The 24367-nt window shown below is 37.8% G+C and overlaps 1 protein-coding gene and 1 long non-coding RNA gene across 3 annotated transcripts in view; one reads left to right on the top strand and one right to left on the bottom strand.

Annotated features, from left to right (window-relative positions):
• The window catches only part of STK39 (serine/threonine kinase 39), a 316833-nt gene extending 300314 nt beyond the window's left edge, over positions 1-16519 (top strand). The window contains exon 18 of the mRNA XM_003133454.6: positions 8201-16519. Within this exon, the coding sequence (XP_003133502.3) occupies positions 8201-8275 (75 nt within the window). The 3' untranslated portion in view covers positions 8276-16519. The remainder of the gene's footprint in view (positions 1-8200) is intronic.
• LOC102157921 overlaps positions 12323-24367 on the bottom strand; it is a 49176-nt gene continuing 37131 nt past the window's right edge. For both annotated transcript variants that reach the window (XR_002339124.1, XR_002339122.1), the window contains exon 3: positions 12323-12446. This is a non-coding gene — a long non-coding RNA (uncharacterized LOC102157921). The remainder of the gene's footprint in view (positions 12447-24367) is intronic.

Genomic DNA, 24367 nt, shown 5'->3' with positions numbered 1-24367 from the left:
GTAGCTCTGATTAGACCCCTAGCCTGGGAACCTCCATGTGCCATAGGTGCAGCCCTAAAAAAACAAAAAAACAAAAAAAAAGAAAGAAATTGGATGGAATCTTAATCATGTTTCTCATAAGTGTGGAGACTCCAGGTGGGCAGAGATTTCTGTCTTGGATCCCCTGCACATAGCAGGGACTCAGTCACGCACGTATGGGAATAACACGAAGCTCATTCAGGAAAACTTCTGCCATCGTTATTTATTTTTCCTTTACATTTGTTTGGATCCCTAGAAAATAATTAGGATTGTGATTTCTGCTTCATGCCCTCTTTTTACAGAGTCTTTTAAAATTCCTTGGCCTTGCCTGCAGAAACGAGAATCATTGCTGTTTCTTGTGGCCCCACCATTGCCACGGCAGTGCATAGGGGTTTTATTTTATTAACTTTGTCAGTTAATTTAGTCATCATGATCCGAGTAGATAGGGAAGCCACTGGGTCCATTTTATGTCTCGAGAGTCGGAGGCTCTGTGGGTTAACTTGCTCAGGAGCACACAGTGCAAGGGCTACGAATTCAGTTCTGTTCCAGCATCAGAGCTCTCAGCGCTCAACAGCTAGCTACTCAGTCTTAGAGGCAGGACCCTGCACTTTATGATTTTAGACTTTTCTCTTTGTGGACTCACCCTTTGGGATAACTGGATATGCTTACACTGGCTTAGACTAGATCTTCTTTTTTCCTTAAGCAGAGTGAGTAGTATTGATCTGTCTGGCTCAGGACCCCTGCAAGAGAAGCTGTACAAAAGTCTTTTCCCCCCTATAGCTTGAGAATGTAGTAATGTATGGCATTCCCAGTAAAGGTAAAGACGTTAAATAAAGCCAAACTCCGGAGTGACCTTCTATTTCTGTCACTTAACTCTCCATCCAGCCCTAGTTAGAACCTGGGGTTTGGTTGTCAGTTGCTAAACAGTTTGAGATCCACTTGACAAGAGCTCGTTGGAACTGCTTCTCGGCTTAATCTTCTGTAGGACACTAACATCCTGGTAAAACTACAGAAATCCAAATGCATTTGGCTTCATCAGTTTGGTTACTTTATTGAAGAATAAAAGATCAAAGTATTTCAGGAGCATTTTTCCTCCTATGCTGTTGCTCATAGTCCTTTTATCTCTCTGCTGTTTATCATTTTAATCTCAGTGCATTCTTTGCTTCTAAAGGAGAAAGTTGTCTAAAGAGGAGTTGTTAGTACTATGGTTCTTCATTTGACTCCCCAGTGGTTTTGCTTAAGGAACAGTGGGAACACTGTAAAAAATGACTAATGCCCAGGTCCTATTCCAAATGTCCTAATTGTTCTTAGTGCAGCCTGGGCTTTGGCAACTTTGAAAGCACCCCCTGGGGATTCCAGTGTTTAGCCCAGGCTGGGAAGCACTCTATATGTAGATAGCTCATTCTCTCCAGTCTCTTTCCTCTCCCAGCACCCATCACTCTGAGAAATACTTGGTTCAGGTTTGAGAAGGTAACTCTTTATCTTGTCTGTCTGCTTATATAAGTAACACAATGGCCTGAGCACCAAGGGTATTGGTTATTTAAAGAAGTATACCTACTTTTTTTTTTTTTTTTTCCTCTGCCCAGTGTGATCTTTAGCTTCATTTGACAGGTAATAAGTATGTTGGCTTGGCTGAGAGCAAGGAGATCAGAAACCTTGGCACTTTGAACAAAGTGGTTCAGGCATAGAGGGCATTTCAGCTCAAGCAGTATGTGCTTCAGGTTTAACATTTAAGTATGGTTTTATTGTTGTAAGTCTTCATAATTTTTTTTTCAGTTTTATTGGAGTATATTTGAGTTACAATGTTGTATTAGTTTCAGGTGTCCAGGAAAGTGAATCAGGTATACATATATCCATTCCTTTTTCCCCATATAGGTTATTACAGAATATTGAGTAGATTTTCCTGCACTATACAGAAGAAGGTCCTTGTTATTTATTTTATGTATAGTATTGTGTATATATTAATCCCATGCTCCTAATTTATCCCTCCTCTTTCTGGTTTCCCCTTTGGTAACCATAAGTTTGATTTCAAAATGTTTCAGTTTTATAAGTAAGTTCTTTTGTGTCATTTTTATTAGATTCCACACATAAGTGATATCATGATATTTGCCTTTCTCTGACTTACATCCCTTAGTAGGATAATCTCTAGGTCCAACCATGTTGCTGTAAATGGCATCATTTCATTCTTTTTTATGAATGAGTAGTATTCCATTGTATATATGTACCATCTTTATCTGTTCCTCTGTTGATAGATATTTAGGTTACTTCCATGTCCTGGCTGTTGTAAATAGTGCTGCAGTAAACTGGGGTACATATGTCTTTTCAGACTTTGCTTTTTCCAGATAAATGCCCAGGAGTGGGACAGCTGGATCATATAGTATTTCTTATTTAGTTTTTTAAGCAACCTCCATACGGTTCTCCACAGTGACTGCTCTAATTTATATTCCCACCAATAATGTAAGAGAGTTCCACTGGAGTTCCCGTCGTGGCACAGTGGTTAATGAATCCGACTAGGAACCATGAAGTTGTGGGTTCGATGCCTGGCCTTGCTCAGTGGGTTAAGGATCCGGCGTTGCCATGAGCTGTGGTGTAGGTCACAGATGTGGCTTGGATCCCACGTTGCTATGGCTCTGGTGTAGGCTGGCAGCTACAGCTCTGATTAGACCCCTAGCCTGGGAACTTCCATATGCCGCCAGAAGCGGTCCTAGGAAAAGACAAAAAAAAAAAAAAGAGGGTTTCCTTTTCTCCACACCCTCCACAGCATTTATTTATAGACATTTTGATGATGGTGTGAGCTGGTACTCATAGTAGTTTTGATTTGCATTTCTCTAATAATTAGTGATGTTGAGCATCTTTTTGGCCATCTGTCTTCTTTGGAGAAATATCTATTTAGCTCTTGTGACCATTTATACATATGCCATTATATATATGTCATTATATATATGCCATGTATTTATGGCTGCATGAGCTGTTTGTATATTTTAGAGGTTAATCCCTTGTTGGTCCCTTCATTTGCAAAGATTTTCTTCCATTCTGTGGGTTGTCTTTTCATTTTGTTTATGGTTTCTTTTGCGTGCAAAGCCTCTTAAATTTAATTAGGCCCCATTTGTTTGTTTTTATTTTTGTTACTCTAGGAAGTGGATCAAAAAAGATATTGTTGCAATTTATGTCAGAATGTTCTGCCTATGTTTTCCTCTAAAACTTACATAGAATCTGGCCTTACATTTAATTCTTTAATCCATTTTGAGTTTATTTTTGCCCATGATGTTAGAGAATGTTGTGATTTCATTTTACATGTAGCTGTCCAATTTTCCCAGCACCACCTATTGAAGAGACCTTTTCTCCATTCTCTATATATTCTTGCCTCCTTTGTCAATGATTAGTTGCCCATGTCATAAATGTTCCTCATTTTTTAATTTGCTGCCTCATAGTTTTGTAAAGTAGGTAAGTCTTGCTGCTTTCAATGTGGAATTTTTGAAGTTGCTTTAGTGAAAATATAAAATATTTTATTTGTCTTTGAAGATAAAATACCAATTGCAAGTACAGTTTCCCCTTGAAACATGGACTTGAACTGCAGGGATCCAGTGAGATGTGTATTTTTTTTTTTCAATAAACCCCTCTGACATTGCAGTAACTATCCTGGTTAGTTGAATCCCAGGATACAGAAGAACCAGTTTTAGGGAAGGCCAAATAGAAGTTATATGAGGATTTTGACTGCTTGGGGAGTTGGCATTCCCAACCCCTGCATCGTTCAAGGGTCATCTCTACATGTAATTAACATCCAAGTGATACACATTACTCAAGCAGTATGGATTTTAGTTACTGAAAGTTTAATAACTGCATTGCAGACAGCAATTTTATAAGCATTTTGGTAATTAATGATTAAAGAACCTTATTTTTAGAGACCTTCAGCTTAGGTGAATTTGGGGGCTAATGGCTACAGTGACATTTCCCAAAGTACAGGTAAAACCAGGATTGAAATGATAAAAAACTATTGGAGTATTGACTTTCTACCCCTCCTGAAAGTGTCAGTTCAAAAGGTCCCTGTAATAGCTCTGTCTCCTGTTCAGTCTGAAATAATGATTCTGTGAGTGTGGTCCCCAGATGGATAGTGTCAGCTTCACCTGGAAATTGGAAACTTGATAAAAATGTGTGTTCCAGGGCCCCACTCCAGGCCTCAGGAATCAAAATCTCAGGGGAATGGAGCACAGGAAAATGTGACTTTCTCCAGGTGATTCTGATGCTGAAGTTTGGGAACCACTGCTCCAAAGGAAACAGGTTCACACTTTGGGGAGCACCAGGGTAAAACAGAGGTTCTCAAATTCTGCTGAACCTTTGAATCACCTGGGGAGTTCAGAAAATCCCAGGACACAGCCCAGACCAATGCAAACACAATCTCTGGAGTGGGCATGGCAGGGGTGTGTCTTTGAGCTCTTCAGGTGGTTCCAAAGGGTACCCAGGCTGGCGGTGGAAGGTCGCCAGACAAGCACATCTTCAGCTCCTCCATGGGATGCAGGCCCCACCCGCTGGTCTGGCAGGAGGGATGCAGTGGTGGGGGTTTTCAGGAATTAGAGCACGGACACTAGAGTGTGAGCAGTGAGGCTGCGGTATCACGCTAAGTTCCTGCTTGCGTGTTCATTTTCCTTTGAAGCAGAGATTAGCAAAATGTGAGTCTCGAACTTCTGGGGTTCCTCGAGACCCTTTTAAGGGATCCCAAATGTTAGAACATTTTGTAATAATACTAAAACGTTACTTGGCCTTTTCTATCGTGTTGACATTAGTGTAAAAGCCATTGTGGTTAAAACTACTCCTGTTGGCACAAATTAGGGCAGGAACATCAAACCGTACTAGTAGCCCATTGTCTTCAGGGCTCTCATTCTATCACTCAGTAAAGAACATTTAAAACATAAGTGACACTGGCTTAAATCCCCACCTGAGAACACATCCTTTTAATATTCTGCATAATGAGACAGATGGGAAGCATTCTTTCAGTCCTGAAGCACCACAGTCAATCTCCAGGAAAAGCCTTAGTGAGATGGTTCGAATTGTGAGCCCAACTAGCCATTGTTTTTCATGGAATGCCACTTTGGGAAGAACAACTGACAAACACTAGCTATTCGGACTAGGAATTTGGCAGACCTTTTTTTCATACTGAACCAACTAAACCTAACACCTCAAGGAAAACAACTGACAATATTGTCAATAAGGAAGCTCTGCTTTCAAGCAAAAATAGGATTTTAGAAAACGTGTATCTGCCACTGTAAGCCTGACAGACAACTACCCCCCAACCCCCTAGTACCTAAAGGCTTTTCTGATGTTGGTGATGGGTAATAGTCATCAACAGTTGGGACGTTCACATAGCTCAGTGATGCTAAAAAAAGATCCATTCAGGAGTTCCCGTTGTGGCTCAGTGGTTAGCGAATCCGACTAGGAACCATGAGGTTGCGGGTTTGATCCCTGGCCTTGCTCGGTGGGTTAAGGATCCGGCATTGCTGTGAGCTGTGGTGTAGGTTGCAGATTCGGCTTGGATCCCACATTGCTGTGGCTCTGGCATAGGCCAGCGGCTACAGCTCCGATTTCCTAATCTGGGAACCTCCATATGCCATGGGTGTGGCCCTAAAGACAAAAAAAAAAAAGAATAAAAAATCCATTCAAAGTGCAGAATAGACCAATGGATTTTAATATAACAGTCATAAAAAGTTGATTTCACATCCAACATTGCAGCTAAGCTTTAAGAAAATACTACTTGGCAAGTTTTGGTATAGTAACAAATGATGTCCACAATTATCTGAACGGGCTACTAAAATACCCATCCCTTTTCCAGCTGCATACTTGTGAGAGCCTTGTTCTTCTTTATATACTTAGAGAAAAAACAGAGCAATAGCGCGAAAATAGTTGCAGGCGTGACGATCCAACCATCTCCTATTATAATAGCAAAACATTAAATAGCCTGGCAAAAACTGGAAAGCGATGCCACTTCTCAGATTTTTGCTTCGGGAAACCATGGTTGTCTTTCATGAAGATTTTGTTAGCGTGCCATGGAGTTGTTTTTGTCATGTTTAAGGAATTAGTACTTTAGAAATATTTTCTAAGACAGTATACTATAACCTACATAAACATTTTATGTTTCTAAATATGTTCAGTACTTTACTATAGGTAGATTTTTCTTTTAAATTTCTGAGTCAGTACAATAAATATAACCCACATAGGCATAAGTGTATGGCATTCTTGATAAAGTCTGAAAACTGGTGCTTTAAAGAGTCTCTGTTCCCTTTTCTCTCAATTTTAGCAACCTTTGCATGTTGCCCTCATTAGCATTTCGGTGGCCACAAGGAGAACAAGGACTCAGCCTTAAGAGAGAGCTAGTGAGATAGTCACGGGAGGGAGGGCTGAGTGCCTTGAAGCAAAGCCAAACCTCCTGGCCTGGTGCCTCTTTGCCAAGAAGCAGAACACAGGATGGGATGGGGACTCTTATGTCAGGTACTCACATAATCACTGGCTTGACGGCCCCTTCTCATTATCAGTTCTCATGCCCATCACTCTTCACTAGAAGGATTTAAGGTTTTAGTTCTAGTCCTTTTAACCTCCCACTATTCACATTCCCTAATTTCTGATGTCGCTTGCAGATACACTGATGGGCTTCACACTTGCTAGTCTGACCTTTTTGTCTGCAGCGGCGGCAGCTTGACCTGAGATGTTTGTCAGTTGTCTACACAGTTTATCTCTGCCCCTGTCAATGGGCTGAGTAAATGACATTGTTGGGGACATCTCCAAGGAGGAAAGGTTTAAGAAGATAGATCAAGAAATGGTAGCAGGAGAAAATTGGTAGGGTGGTAAATATAAGCAGCCTGGGCACAACAAACACCTACCAGAAAACCTCTTAGCTAAAATGCCATCTTAAGCCAACACTGCTTTGTTAACAGTGAAAAGGAAAGGAGCGTTTCTGATCTTTCTTCCCCTGGAAGTGCAAACAATGAAAACTGTACTTCAGTGAACGTCTTATCTGTCAAGTGAAACTAGAGACATCATTAGACAAGCTTCAAGTAAATTATTTCACTGTTAATATTCCTACTCCTTAGGCTGTGGATTTTCTTATATAAGCATAACTGCTCACACTGCATGTTATTTTAAGGATAATTATTTTAAAATATTCAAGTTATATGTTCTAATTAGCTGCTTATTTTAAGGGAAAATGCTGGGGTTGGCAAAGGGCTGGGTGGATGTACTGTTTCTCTGGAGCAGGGCTTAAGCAGATTCACTGTAATGATTGGAAGGGGCTTTTTACCACGGGAAACTGTTTTGACAATAATTTATAGCAGAACTTGGGCCAAGAAAAGGTTTGTAAGCCCTTTGGTAATTAATTGCTGATTCCCAGGCATTCAACATTTTTTCACCCCATTTGTGGTACTTACGTAACTCTGGTTCTGATTGATGCTTCATGGGGTGAAGAGGCAGCTTGGAATGGTGATCTGTGTGCATGTGTAGGAGAGGGAGGTCAAAAAGGAGAATCCATTGTGAATTAGGACCAGTGCGAGGTTTGATGGGCAATGGCTTATTTCCAGTTTCTTTGGGTTTTGACATGATAATGGATTTGGCACAAGATAAGTTAGGCCGATTTTAGGCAGTACATAGGTCTTAGATTATTACTAATTCTGTTAGGGGAAAAAAATGTTCTAGCAAGTTCCCTATAAAAACAAAACTACTCACCAGTATTGCAACAGGAGTTGTCCATCATGACCCGTTCCACTACTTAATGACCACTTTTTTTTTCCTGGCCATTTGACAGAGGAGATGATTTTGGTGAAAAACAAACTACCCTTGAGGGACCTGTTAGGGCTCTTTTGCTCATTTGCAGAATACTCTTTTTAAAAAGGCACTCCCGAGTTATTGAGGATGTTCATGTCCCTTCCCGGCCGTCCTGGGTTCATCAGCAGCAGCAGTGGTGGCATTTTCACTAGTAACCAGTCCCTTACCCTGTCTGCCATACTTTGTGGCACAGTGACCAGGTTTCTCAGATCATTCAGACCCCAGAGTCACTGAAGAGAGCCAGTGATCCTTAGAAGGCCTCCTGGAAGAGATGGGACGCCTGGGCTTGGGTCTGCCTTCCTGTGAAAACAGGTCTGTAAAAAACCAGTAACAAGGGACCGACTGGCATTGAGGGTTTTTCTTTTTCCCTTTCCAGGCTTCTGGCTGTGATGGGTCGGAGATCCCTGATGAAGTGAAGCTGATTGGGTTTGCTCAGTTGAGTGTCAGCTGATGTCTGTCCCTTGATGTCGCCCTGATCTGTCACTCCTCCTCTTGCCACGCCCCCCCAACCCTCCTCCCTCCCTCTGTCCACTTCCTCCCATCCCCCAGCAAAATCAACAGGATTGTGAAGAGGCCGGTTTCAACATAAGGGGATAAAAAAAAAGAATTTTTTTTTAAACTTAAACAACACTGAGTTCTGCTTTATTCTTTAGCAACCCACAGTATGAGAACAAGCAATTGCCACAGCTGCACGACTGTTGCTCATTTTTCCAAAAGCTATTTAATATTCTCAGCAATCAATTTGGATATCCCTTAAGAGAAAAGAATCTGAAACACACTCAGGTGGTCCTATTTATTGGCAACAAAAGGAATTTTTTCTATTGGAAGCCTGTTTCTTCTCTCATTATTGTTCTTTCTGTTCTAATACTTTAATTGTACATCTGACAATACTGCCTCTTATGTTGTATTTAGAAATTAATATACTTATAAAATTAAGATTTATTAGCCAAACTTGAATTCTAGTTTTAAAACTGACTGTGAATTTTATTTTTCATATATTTATGCATTACATACATTAGCTATAAGGAAAAAAAGTTTTTGATTATATGCTTCTTGCAGTTACTCTCTTGTTATTTAAACAAAAAAGTTTCAGGTCTATCTTTGGAGTATTTATAACTTCTGATTTTTGAAATGACTGAATTAGGAACTAGAATGCTTACTCTTTCGGTTTACCTAAAAACCAGTCCACAATCTGATTGTCTCTTGGGAAAGGGAGGTGCCTTGCAAAAAACACTTTCATATTAAGAATGTGCCTGAGGCTGCTTTACTCTGGAATAGTCTCAGATCTAAAATCTCCTTTACATAACGTGGCATATGTAAGTTTTGCTTCACCAGAACTGTTTAGAATGCTATTTCAAATGTTGCCATTCTCTTAGATTTGCTAATTATGTACCCACCTCTGATTTGACTCCTCCTGAAATGATAGGATCTGTCGTTCCAAAGGTGATAAACTTGAAATTACCGGAATCCGTGTTTTACTTGAAATTCTGCAGAATACCCAGATGGAGTGAAAAATAATAGAAAGGGTTTTGTGCAATGACTAAAAAGGTAAAACACTGTTAAGTTTCAAGAATAAATACTTTCAACCCAAATACTTTCAACCTCTGCTTGACTATATATTATGGAATAGTAACCTTTTAGGATTTTCAAAATTGGCATCTAAAACTTTCAAGGGAGGTGGCTCCCAGATGGTACCATTTGCTCTTTCCTAGCTAACCCTAGATATGGCAGCTCTTTAATGTACTTCAAAAAGCAGATATATATTACTAAGGAAAAAAATTATTTATAATTGCCTTGTCATAATTGTTAAGGTGTTCTAGAGCCATTTGCATACAATTTAATGTAATTTCATTCCATTCTATTGTTTACACACCGATTACTCGAAGATGACTGCAAAGGTAAAAGGAAAATAAAAGTGTATTATTGCACAAAAGCGATAGTGTCCCATTGTTTCATTCTTCCTCTAGATAGTATCTGCATTGCTGCAGTGATATTTAGCGCTTTCATAAAATACCTAGTAAAAGTGAGCTGGCGAAAAGTGCCCCAGAGGAAGACGAAGGCATCCATCCAGTCTCAGAGAATCTGGTTTGACAATTAGCTTAAGGAGAGAATGAAAGACAAATATTCACACTCCATGGAGACAGACTGTCTTTAAATTAAAACCACAGGGCTGCAGGGGACAAGAGAAAAGAATTCCTTCCAACCGCTTCAGCTTAGTGCTGTGGGTGCTGAGGCTGCAGTGACTACGGCACCTGTCCAGAGCACCTCCCAGAGCTACCTGCAGAGCTGGCCACCTAGAGCCCCAGCTTCGTGTCAGCCGCAGCATGTTCCTAACACTCTCTGCACCACTCATGGACAAAACAGCCTAAGAGGAGACCCTCAACTTCAACTCAGCGTAAAATGTACGTGAAGAACTACAGAACTCTTATCTTGCAGTATAGTAATAGCTCTATTTCCCTTATGCCCATATTCCCATATCTTTCCTGGTGGCATCTGAGGGAGCTTACATTTATATACTGGGATAAAGATTTTCAAATACATGAAGAAATTGGGGTTGAGTCAGTAAGAATTGGCTAATGAGATGAATACAAGGGTAAAGTCAGGATGCAGAAGTTAAGGATGAGGCCCTGCAAAATTGCTAGAGCTGGACATGGATTGGGGTTAGGGCTTCCACCCCATCAGCAGTGAAGAATAACATATTTTTTCCTCTCAAATTAATTAAGAGAAACATGATTTTTCCTAGTACTGGTGCCTGAGATGAAATTCTCCTAGGAAGTTTGAGTTATGTATTCAGAAAAATCTCAAAACATTTGATACATTTATAGCAAGTTTTGAACATTTATCCTTTCTAGTACTTTCCTTGGGAGCCCAGAGGCAGGGTCTCTGATCAGAAAGGCTGGTTAGCAAGGAGCTAAGAGCATGATTAAAGGTGTTACTCTCACTTATGGTCTGGAAAGACATAACAAAGGTAAAGTTGAGGGGAATGTGTGGGCTACATTTCCTTTAGGCAATCCTCTGTGACTGTTTCTCTTAAACTTTTGATTAAACATGACACATTGTGCTTCTGTTCACTGGCAGAGACCTAAACTTTGCTAAATACAGATATCTGGTAGACACTTTATAAGCTTTGACAAAATGGAGGGTTTACACCTCTTCCTAAAACCAAAGCACACCTCATACCTAAATATATACAAAACTGTCCTGCATCCCGTGTGCCTATGTTGTGGTCAGCTTGCAAAGATGTAAAATAGAAGGAAGCTACCATTATCTCATTGTATTGTTCTTATAGGAACAAAATGGTTTTCTGTATATAAGGCAACTTTCGGAGACACCTATAAATCATGTGTGATGAAAATTTCTTTTTCCAAAAAAATACCCCTGTAGAGTTCCCTATGTATGTATCTTATATGCTGGTAAATATAGATCTTCCTGTCACTTCTTCATCATGTCTGAATAGGATGAAGTAGTAGTCTTTAGGGTAAGAACCAAGAATTCCCTCAAAAAATAAATCTAGTCCTGTTTACAATGATCCCTGCATGGGAAGATTTTGTATCAGGATTTTCTCTCACTCCCCTCAGTTAGTGCACCTATAGTCTATTTAGTGTTAAGCAATATACCTTGCTGGTGACCCTTCCAAGTTAAAAATGGTAAGCAGAATCTACAGTTAAAATCATTAAATTACAGAGATGGTGAATATGAGCCAATTAATAACTTTGGAGGACTTTTGCCAAAAATTATGATTTGCATTTGATAGTAACTGATCTTAGGTCTTTGGTCTTAGAGGTAGATTTGATAACAGAACCTGTTGCTTAGTAGGCCCACTGAGTTTGTAATACTAAAATCATATAATGGGTTTAAATTAAAATGTTTATCCATCCCTATAGCAGAGAGCATGCTTCTCTCTCATCTAGAAACAGCTTTATTCAGTTATGATACAATTAAAGGAACTCAAATTTACTCCTGTTTTTCTGCTGCATACAATTATTGTCCAATCTTAGCTCAATTCAGACTCTCACCAGGATATTATGGGGCAGGTTGGGTTTCAGTATACGTGGTGTGTCAGAGTGAGTAGAACAAGAATATTCCCCTCAGGGCCAGAATATCCCAACCTAGAACTATATAATGCTTTCCAGGATTCTGAGTTTTAAGAGGTCTATTGATAGGCTGAATAGCCATATGCAAATGGTTTTCAAGTGACAATTTCCATTGTATAGTGGCAGAAACTAAAATTTCAAGTAATAAGTTTTGAAAATAGGAGTGTTTCCATTAAGCTAATTCAGTATTTCCTAGAGTTTGCTGCTTCAGATGTTCACTACTAAGAATGACTAAAATGTTGACTGCATATAAAGACTAAAGGGCACATACCTAAAATATGATGAATTGACTGACTCCTTCAGGAGTCCTAGATAGAACATCACAAAACACCACACAAGAGGAGCTGGCACTCCACTGGGCTAGACAAGCAATAAAAATTAGTCAAAAGTACCTGTTTCCAGAATGTTCCAGTTAATGCTTAATGCTCCTTTGCCACAGAGAAAAAGCATGGTCCAATAACAGTGATACATCTTTACCTGTCTTCTCATGCCTTGCTCAACAAGCCTTGTCAGGACTAATTTGGGGACCTGAGAACCAAAGAAAAAATTATACAATTGTCATATCAGCTACTATACATATTATGCCAAACCAATGGAGATAACATAATGCTTCTCCTATGTGAATTGTAGTCTACAAAACAAGCATCATTAGCTGAATAGGTTTATTGAACCTGTATAATTTAACTCATATTTCCAAGGGCAAGGAATATTATTAAAAATTACAATCTTATGCTATCATTTGAATTTGCTACAGAATGAAGAAAAATCAGTAATAGTATAATAATTCCTGTAGTGTCATGTAGAATACTGGCTTGAGAAACCAAGATTTGTTATTTATCACAGAGGAAACTGGCTTATTGTTTAGGTAGAATGTTCAGTAAACTAATGAGTCTTCAATCTTGAGAAGTAGTAATGCCTTTTTAAAAACTGTTGTGAACAATATTCTGGTCCAACCTCCACCCAGATGAACCAACCATTCAGTATTGAACAATTTTGGCAGCAGCCCTTAGCTGAAAACTTCCTGAATCTGAAGAGGGAACATGTATCCAGTACAGGAAGCATGGAAAGTCCCAAACAAGATGAACCCAAAGTGATCCACACCCAGACATCATAATTAAAATGGCAAAAGTTAAAGAGAATTCTAAAGCGGAAAACAGTCACATCTAAGGGAAACTCCATGAGGCTATGAGCTGATTTTTCAGCAGAAACATTGCAGGCTAGAAGGGAATGGCATAATATGTTTAAGATGTGGAAAGGGGAAAACTAACAACTTAGGATAATTGACTCAGCAAGTTTATGCAGAATCAAAGGAGAGATTAAAGAACTTTTCAGACAAGCAAAAACTAAGAGTTCATCAGTACTAAACCAGCACTAAAAGAAATATTAAAAGAGTCTTCTCCAAGTAGAAAAGGTTACAACAAGAAGTTAGAATCTATCACAAAGTAAAAAATCCTATTAAGTAATGGCAAATACATACTAAAGGCTGTGGATCAACAACTTTATAAGCAAACACAAAAATTAAAAGATTGAAAAAATCATGAAATCAATTACTACTACAAAAGGGAAAATATAAAGATATAAAATATGACATCAAAAACACAAAACGTGGGGGAGGAGAATAAAAAACAGATCCTTTAGAATGTGTTTGAGCTTTAGAGACTACCAGTTTTAAACAAGTAAATGTAGTTATAAGTCAACATATATGAACCCTATGATAATTATAAATAAAAAACCTACAATAGGTACACAAAACCAAGAGAGAAAAGGAACACGAACATACCATTTAAAAAAATCATCAAACCACAAGGGAAGAAACTAAAGAAAAAACAGAGAACTATTAAAAAAAAAAAACCATAAAACAACTAATGAAATGGCAATACGTACACACCTATCAATAATCATTTTAAATGTCAATGGGCTAAATGCACCAATTAAAAGACATAGGTTGGCTGATTGGTTAAAAGAAAAAAATCCATGTACATACTGCTCAAGAGATTCATTTCGGAGCTGAAGACAAAAAAGACTGAAAGTGAGGAGATAAAAAAATAAATTTCATGCAAATGGAAATGACAAGAAAATGTGGTAGCAACACTCATATCAGACAAAATAGATATTGAAAATATTCTATAACGAGACAAAGAAGGGTGTTAAATAATAATCAAGGGATAAATACAAGAGGGGGATAGAACATTTGTCAACATATATACACCTATTATAGGAGAACCTAAATACACAAAATATTAACAGATATAAAGGGAGAAATTGACAACAATACAATAATTGTAGAGAACTTTAATACCCCACTTACATTAATGGATAGATCAAACAGAAAAGCAACAAGGAAATAGTTTTAAATGATACATTAAACCAACTGGATTTTATAGGACATTATATTCCCAGCAACAGAATACATTCTTTCCCAGTGTATATGAAATGTTCTTTATGATATACCACATCCTAGACTAAAAAAACAGTTTCAAGAAATTTAAGAGGATAGAAATTCTGTCAAGCATTTTTTCCCTGACCTCAATGGTATGAAACTAGAAATCAATTACAGGAAGAAAAATAGGAAAAACCCAAACACATCAAGACTAAATTAACATGCTACTAAAAAACGGATGGGTCAATGAAGAAATCAAAGAGGAAATCAGAAAATATCTCAAGACAAGTGAAAATAAAGACATAACTTTCCAAAATCTATGGGATGCAGTAAAAGTTCTAAGAGGGAACTTTATAGTGATGCAGGCCTACCTCAAGAAACCAGAAAAATTACAAATAAATTACCTAACATAACATCTAAACTAATTAGTAAAAGAACAAACAAAGCCCAAAGTCATCAGAAAGGAGGAAATAATTTCAGAAAGAAATTAAATAATATAGAGCCAAAAAATAGGAAAGATCAGTGAAATCAAGACATGTTTATTGTTGTTTTGTTTGTTTCTTGGGGTTTTACTATTTTTGTTTGTTTGTTTTTTGCCATCCCATGGCATATGGTGTTCCCGGGCTAGGGATCAAATCTTGAGCAATATTCACAATAGCAAAGACATGGGAACAACGAGAGTTCCTCAAGAGATGAATGGACCAAAAAATGTGGCATATATACTATCAAATACTAGTAGACAAAAAAAGAGGGAAATCCTGCCATCTATAACAATACAGATGGATTTTGAGGGCACCGTAACAAGTGAAGTCAAATAGAGAAAGGCAAATACCAATACTGTATAGTCTCGCCTATATGTGAAATCTAAAAAAAAAAAAAAAAAAATCAAAAACAAAAAAAAATGAAACTGAAGCCATTGATACAGAGAATAGATTGATTGCTAGAGACAGTGGATAAAATGGGTGAAATTGGTCAAAAGCTACAAATTTACAATTATAAATTAGCCATGGGGACATAATGTACAGTGTGGTGAGTATAGTTAATACTGTATTACATACAGTTGCTAAGAGAATTTTTTTTAACTAGTCATCTTTTATTGGGTGTTAATTTTCCATTAGAATATGAAAGGACTCAGGTGCCAGGCAAGGGTCACGGTCAGGAGTACAGAGTGTGCCTTCTTCAGTTTAAGAGGCTGCTCATAGTTAAGTTCCTTACAAGAAGGGTAGTACCTGAAATGCATGTAAGCTGCCAACACCATAGAAAGGCCAGCAGTATTCCTTTTCTTCATATTGACATACTTGTAATTCTGGTAGTAACTTCTTTGAAACACTCCTGCAATGACTTTAAGGGTAAGATATTACATTAGTATCCAGCTTGGCAGCTCCCCTAATTTGACATGAAGGAGCTTCTTCTCCTTCAGCAGTATGATGGACACCATCCTTGAGTCCTGGCTGTCCACTGCAATATTGAACTCTTCACTGTTGAGCAAGGTTTGAGGTATGACTAAAGGCCTGCCCACATTATTCATCTTCATAGGGTTTCTCATCACTATGAATTCTCTGATTCAGAAAGAGATGAATAGTTTGTAGGTATAAATGTTTTTCTATCACTGATTACTTGAATTCAAATCTGTACTCCAACTTCTTATTTCTTCCTTCAAAACCATCCTGAATTCCCTTCCTTGCTCCAATAATATAATTACAGCTGGTGAGAAATGGAATGGGCCCTTGAGACAAGTTACTATAGTTCCTAGAGTTCTCCATCATTACATATGGGTACCAGTTTTCTGAACATGTTGAAAAACCCCACCCATACTGACAGGACTCTATGGACACATTTCTGAATGTTATGGATCCATGGGCCATGGTTTCATACCTGCCAAGAGCTGATTAGTCCTCAGGGATTCCTTTATCAGAAAAACACAGAGTCCAGAAAACCCATACTACCCTTTGCGGGCTCCAGCCATGTCTTCACAGTCATTTTCACAGCAACCCATGCTTGTTTCTTCCTTGGACAGGTCACTCATGTGTAGCACACAAGAAAGAACATACAAGGCCCAAGGTGCAAGTCACCTCATTGATTGGAGGATGTGAGATCCAGAGTGGTCATGAAATTGAATTTTTAATTTAAAAAAATTCCTAGCAAACAAAACTCCAGTACCAGACAACTTCACAGTGGAATTATACCGAACACTAAAAAAAAAAAAAAAAAAAAAAAAAAAGGATTAATACCAATTTCCTCTCAAACTCTTCTAAAAAATGGAAGAGAGAGAAACACTTCCAAATACATTTTATGATGCCAGAATTACCCTGATAAAACCAGACAAGGATGCCACCAAAAAAGAAAATTATAGGTTAATATCCCTGATAAGCATAGATGCAAAAGTCCTCAAAGAAATAGTAAGCCAACTGAATTCAACAACACATGAAAAGTCTCATATGCCATTGTAAAGCTGTATTTATCCCAAGGATACAAGGAAAATGCAACATCTGTAAATCAGTCAATATGACATACCATATTAAAAAAGGGTTAAAATTATATGATCATTTCCATTGATGCAGAAAAAGCATTTGACAAAGTTCAACATCCATTTATGATAAAAACTTTTGATAAGATGAATGTAGTGGGAAGGTAACAACACAGTAAAGGCCATAAAAGACAAGCACACAAGTAACATAATACTCCACAGTGAAAAGCTGAAAGATTTTCTCTAAGATTAGGAACAAGACAAGGATGTCTACTCGTGCCACTTTTATTCAACATAATATTGCAAGTCCTAGCAATAGATATTAGACAAGGGAACGAAAAGCATATGAATTGCAATGGAAGAAGTAAAACCATCACTATTTGCACATGATATGATACTTTATACATAAAATCCTAAAGTCTCCACAAAAAAACTATTAGAACTCGTAAATGAATTAAGTAAAGTTGCAGGATACAAGACTGACATACAGAAATCTGTTGTCTATACACTTACAATGAAATATCAGAAAGAGAAAGCAGGAAAACAGTCCAGTTTAAAATCACATGAAAAAGAATAAGATGTCTAAGAATAACCAAGGAAGTGAAAGGCCTATGCTCTGAAAACTATAAACATTGGTGACAGAAATTGAAGATGATACAAAGAAATTGAAAGATATCCTGTGTTCACTGACTGGAAGAATTAATATTGTTAAAATAGTCATACTACCCAAAGCAATCTACAGATAGAATACAATCTTTATCAAAATATCCAGGATATTTTTCAGAGATCAAGAACAAACCATCCTAAAATTTTATATGGAACCTCAAAAGACCCCAAATATCCAAAGAAACATGAGGAAAAAGAGTAAAACTGGAGGTATCACACTCCTTAATTTCAGACTACACTGTAAAGCTAAATTAATTGAAACAGTATGATATTGGCACAAAAACAGATACATAGATCAAGGGGACAGAATGGAGAGCTCAGAAATAAACCCATACATTTATGGTCAATTAATCTACAACAAAGGAGGCAAGAATTTACAACAGGGAAAAGAGTCTCTTCAATAAGTGGTACTGGGAAAATTGGACAGCTACATGTAGAAGAATAAAATTTTCTTATACAAAAATAAACTCAAAATGGATTAAAGACTTAAATGTAAGACCAGATACCATAAAACTCCTAAAAGAAAACATATAACAATCTTTGATGGAAATAGTATTTTGGGGATCTGTTTTTAAGGCAAAGGAAATAGAAGCAAAAATAAACAAATGGGACTTAGTTAAATTTAAGACCTTTTGCACACCAAAGAAAACTATCAACAAAATGAAAAGACAACCAACTGAATGAGAGAAAATATTTCCAAATGATATGACTGACAATGGGTTAATATTCAAGATATAAAGAGCTCATCCAAAACAGGATTAAGATGGCAAAATAGAAGGACTGGAGCTCAACTTCTCTACTAAAAACAACAAAATTACAACCAAATGCTGAGCAAACTTCAACCAAATGGACTGGAAACTTTTGAAAAGATATCCTACTCCAGAAAATGAAGAGGAGGCCACATCAAGAGGTAAGAGGGATGATTACATAATATAAGCAACCCCATACCTCCCAGGTGGGAAGGAAGCTCCACAGACTGGAAAGTAACTGTATCACAGAGACTCACCTATGGGAGTGAGAGTTCTGAGCATCATGTGAAATGCCCATGCCTGGGGTTCTGGCATTGGAAGAAAGAGCCCTTGGAGCATCTGGAATTGAAGGCCAGTGGGGCTTGTGCGCAGAGCTCCACAGGACTGGGGGAAATGGAGCCTCACAGACTTTCATGTGCACTGGGTCCCAGGGCAAAGCAAAGTCTCCATAGGAATCTGGATTGGACCTAACTGCAATTCTTGGTGGATCTCCTGGGAAAACAGGGGGTAAATGTGGCTTGTTGTGTCAGAAGGGCATTGGAGGCAAAGCTCTTGGCAATGTTAATCAGTGTGCGTTTCTCTGGAGGTGGCCATTTTGGGAAAATCTGTAAACAGGCTGCCTAAAGAACAGGTTGCCTAAAGAACACCCGGGCACACAGCCTCCTCTAATCTCACCCAGAGACAAAGCCCCACCCACCAGAGGGATAGGAATTAGCCAGCCTACAAGTGGGAAGGCACCAGTCCCTCCAATCAGGAAGCCTACAGAAAGCCCCCATACCAACTTCAGCCACGGGGGGGCAGACACCAGAAGTAAGAGAAGGTATAATTATTGTCTGCAAAAAGGAGACCACATCAATACCCTACAAAAATGAAGACAGAGTCCTATAACTCGGATGAGGGAGAAAGAAAAAAACCCCAGAAAAACAACTAAGTTATCAGAAGATTTTCAGCCTCCAGGGAAAGACTTTAGACTGATGATGATGAAGATAATGCAAGACATTGGAAATAAACTGGAGGCAAAGATGGATAACTTACAGGAAACACTGAGCAAAGATAGATAAGATATAAAACGTAAGCAAGAAGAGATGCAAAATACAATAACAGAAATAAAAAATTCATTAGAAGCAGCCAACAGCAGAATACAGGAGGCAGAAGAACAAATAAGTGAGGTGGAGGACAGACTAGTGAAAATCACTGATGTGGAACAGAAAAGAGAAAAAAGATTGAAAAGAAATGAAGAGAGGCTCAGACAATTCGGGGACAATGATAAAGGCACAAACATCCATATTATAGGGGTGCAAGAAGAAGAAGAGAGAGAGAAAGGGACAGAAAAAATATTTGAAGAAATAATAGCTGAAAAGTTCCCTAACATGGGAAAGGAACCACTCACTCAAATCCAGGAAGCACAACGAGTACCATATAAAATAAACCCAAGGAGGAACACCCTGAGAAACATATTCATCAAACTGACCAAAATTAAAGACAGAGAAAGTATTGAAAGCAGCTAGGCAAAAGAAAAAAACGACAAACAAGGGAACCCAGATAAGGTTATCAGCAGATTTTTCAGCAGAAACTCTGCAGGCCAGAAGGGAGTGGCATGATATACTTAATGTGATGAAAGGAAAAAACCTCCAACCAAGATTATTTTACCCAGCAAGGCTCTCATTTAGATCTGAAGAAGAAATCAAAAGCTTTACAGATATGCAAAAGCTAAGAGAATTCAGCAACACTAAACCAGCTTTACAACAAATGCTAAAGGAGCTTCTCTAGGCAGAAAAGAAAAGGCTGCAACTAGAAACAAAAATACCGCAAATGACAAGGCTCACCAATAAAGGCATATATAAAGATACGAAATCATCCATACACAATTATGCTACCAAAATCAGAAATTGTGAGAAGAGGAGGGAACAAATGCAGGACACTGGAGATGTACTTGCAATTAAGAGACCAACAACTTAAAGCAGTCTCATATATATATATATATATATATATATATATATATATATATACACACACACACACACACACACACATACATATACATACATATATACATATACATACACACACACATATACATATATACATATAGACTCCTATATCAAAATTTCAGGGCAACTGCAAACCAAAAATCTACAACTGGTACGCAAACAAATAAGAAAAATCAACTCAAATACAACACTAAAGGTAGTCATCAAACCACAAGAGGAGACAACAAGAGAAGAAGAGAAGAAAAAAGAGCAACAAAAACAAATCCAAAACACTTAATAAAATGGTAATAAGAACACACATATCAATAACTACCTTAAATGTTAATGGACTAAATGCCCCAACCAAAAGATATAGACTGGCAGAATGGAGACAAAAACAAGACCCATATATACATATCCTGTCTTCAAGAGACCCACTTCACTTCTAGGGACACACATAAATTGAAAGTGAGAGTATGGAAGAAAATACTCCATGCAAACAGGAATCAAACGAAAGCTGGAGTAGCAGTACTCATAACAGATAAAACAGACCTTAAAGAATATTTTAAGAGACAAGGAAGGACACTACATAGTGATCAAAGGATCAATCCAAGAAGAAGGTATAACAATTTTAAATATCAATGAGCCTAACATAGGATCACCACAAAATATAAGGCAACTTCAAAGGGAGAAATCAACGATAACACAATAATAGTGAAGGACTTTAACACCCCACTTACAGCAATGGACAGATCATCTACACAGAAAAATCAATAAGGAAACACAGGTCCCAAATGAAGCATTAGACCAGATGGACTTAATAGATATTTATAGGACATTCCATCCAAAAGCAACAGAATACACATTCTTCTCAAGTACACATGGAACATTCTCTAAGATTGATCACATCCTGGGCTACAAATCAAGCCTTGGTAACTTTAAGAAATAGAAATCCTATCAAGCATCTTTTCTGACCACAACGCTATACAACAGGAAATCAACAACAAGAAAAGAACTGCAAAAACCACAAATCCATGGAGACTAAACAACATCGTGCTACTAAATAACCAATGGATCACTGAAGAAATCAAAGAGGAAATTAAAAAATACATAGAAGCAAATGACAACAAAGATATGACAGTCCAAAACCTATGAGATGCAGCAAAAGCTGTTCTAAGAGGAAAGTTTATAGCAATACAAGCCCACCTCAGGAAACAAGAAAAAGCTCAAATAAACAAGCTAACTTTACATCTAAAGCAGCTCGAGAGAGAAGAACAGACAAGACCTAAAGTTAGCAGAAGGAAAGAAATCATAAAGATCAGGGCAGAAATCAATGAAATAGAAACAAATAAAACCATAGAAAAGATCAATGAAATTGAAAACTGGTTCTTTGATAAGATCAACAAAATTGATAAACCCTTAACCAGACTCATCAAGAAAAAAAAGAGAGAGGACTCAAATGAATAAAATTAGAAATGAAAAAGGAGAAGTTACGATGGACATCACAGAAATACAAAGGATTGTAAGGGACTACTACATGCAAGTATATGCCAATAAAATGGAAAACCTAGAAGAACATGGACAAATTCTTAGGAAAGCACAATCTTCCAAGACTAAACCAAGATGAAATAGAAAAGATGAATGGACCCATCACAAGTACTGAAATAGAAACTGTGATTAAAATCTTCCAACAAACCAAAGTCCAGGACCAGATAGCTTCACAGGCAAACTCTATCAAACATTCAGAGAAGAGCTAACACCTCTCCTTCTGAAACTATTCCAAAAAATTGCAGAGGAAAGAATACTCCCAAGCTCATTTTATGAGGCCACCATCACCCTGATACCAAAACCAGACAAAGATACCACAAAAAAAGAAAACTACAGGCCAATTTCACTGATGAACATCGATGCAAAAATCCTCAACAAGCAAACTGAATCCAACAATACATTAAAAGGATTGTACATCATGATCAAGTGGGATTTATCCCAGGGATGCAAGGATTCTTCAATATCCACAAATCAATCAGTGTGATACACCACATTAACAAACTGAAGAATAAAAACCATATGATCCTTTCAATAGACGCAGAAAAATCCTTTTACAAAAATCCACCACTCATTTCTGATAAAAACCCTTCAGAAAATGGGCATAGAGGGAACCTACCTCAAGATAAGGGAAGCCATATATGACAAACCCAGAGCCAATGTCATTCTCAATGGTGAGAAGCTGAAAGAATTCCTGCTGAGATCAGGAACAGGACAAGGATGTTTGCCCTTCCCACTACTCTTCAACATAGTTTTGGTTGTCCTAGGCCATGGCAATCAGAGAAGTAAAAGAAATAAGAGGAATCCAGATTGGAAAGGAAAAGGTTAAACTATCACTGTTTGCAGATGACATGATACTATACCTAGAGAATCCTAAAGACTCTACCAGAAAACAATTAGAGCTCATCCATGAATTTGGCAAAGTCGCAGGATACAAAATTAATACACAGAAATTGACTGCATTTCTATATACTAATAATGAAAGATCAGAAAGAGACATTAGGAAAGCAATCCTGTTTACCATCACATCCAAAAGAATAAAATACCTAGAAGTAAACCTACCTAAAGAGACAAAAGACCTGTACTCTGAAAACTGTAAGACACTGATGAAAGAAATCCAAGATGACACAAACTGATGGAAAGACATACCATGCTCTTGGACTGGAAGAGTCAATATTATCAAAATGACTACAATACCCAAGGCAATCTACAGATTCAATGCAATTTCTCTCAAATTACCAAGGACATTTTTCACAGAACTCAAGCAAAATATTTTAGAGTTTGTTTGGAAGCACAAAAGACCCAGAATAGCCAAAGCCATCCTGAGAAAGGAAAATGGAGCTGGAGGAATCAGGCTCCTTGGCTTCCGACTATACTACAAAGCAACAGTCATCAAAACCGTATGGTACTGGCACAAAGACAGAAACATAGATCAGTGGAACAGGATAGAAAGCCCAGAATTAAACCCACCCACCTACAGCCAGCTAATATCTGACAAGGGAGGCAAGAATATACAATGGAGAAAAGAGAGCCTGTTCAATAAGTGGTGCTGGGAAAACTAGACAGCCACATGGAAAAGAATGAAATTAGATCACTTCTTAACACCATACACAGAAATAAACTCAAAATGGATTAAAGACCTAGATATAAGACCAGACACTATAAAACTCTTAGAGGAAAATAGGCCAAACACTCTGACGTAAATGACAGCAACATCTTCTGAGATCCACCTCTTAGAGTATTGACAATAAAAACGAAAATAAACAAATTGGACTTAAATTTTATGCACAGCAAAGGAAACCCTAAACACAACGAAAAGACAACCCACATAGTGGGCGAAAATATTTGCAAATGAAGCAACTGACAAGGGATTAATCTCCAAAATTTATACATACCTCCTGCTACTCAATACCAAAAAACCAAACAACCCCATCAAAAATGGGCAGAAAATCTAAACAGACAATTCTCCAAAGAAGACATACAGATGGCCAAAAAACACATGAAAAGATATTTGACATCACTCATTATTAGAGAAATGCAAATCAAAACCACTATGAGATACCACCTTAAACTGGCCAGAATGGCCATCATCAAAACATCTATAAACAATAAGTGCTGGAGAGGTTGTGGAGATTATGGAACCCTATTACACTGTTGGTGGGAATGTAAATTGGTGCAACCACTGTGGAAAACAGTATGGAGATTCCTCAAAAAATAAAAATAGAATTAACATTTGATCCAGCAATCCCACTCCTGGGCATCTATCCGGAGAAAACCATGACTCGAAAAGATACATTTACTCCAGTGTTCATTGCAGCGCTATATGCAATAGCCAAGACATGGAATCAACCTAAATGTCCATCAACAGAGGAGTGGATCAAGAAGATGTGGTACATATACACAATGGAATATTACTCAGGCATTACAATGAAAGAAATATTGATATTTGCAGCAACATGGACAGACCTAGAAATTATCATGCTAAGTAAAGTCAGTTATACAATGAGATACCAACATCAAATGCTATCACTTACATGCTAAATCTAAAAAAAGGACACAGTGAACTTCTTTGCAGAAGAGATACTGACTCACAACTTTGAAAAACTTATGGTTTCCAAATGAGATAAGCTGGGGTTGGGAGATGTACTGAGTGTTTGGGATGGAAATGCTAA

The sequence above is a fragment of the Sus scrofa genome, chromosome 15, assembly GCF_000003025.6.
Source record: "Sus scrofa isolate TJ Tabasco breed Duroc chromosome 15, Sscrofa11.1, whole genome shotgun sequence".
Taxonomy (NCBI): Eukaryota; Metazoa; Chordata; class Mammalia; order Artiodactyla; family Suidae; genus Sus; species Sus scrofa.
Note: the sequence above shows the minus strand (reverse complement) of the source record. Positions and strands in the feature narration are given on the sequence as shown.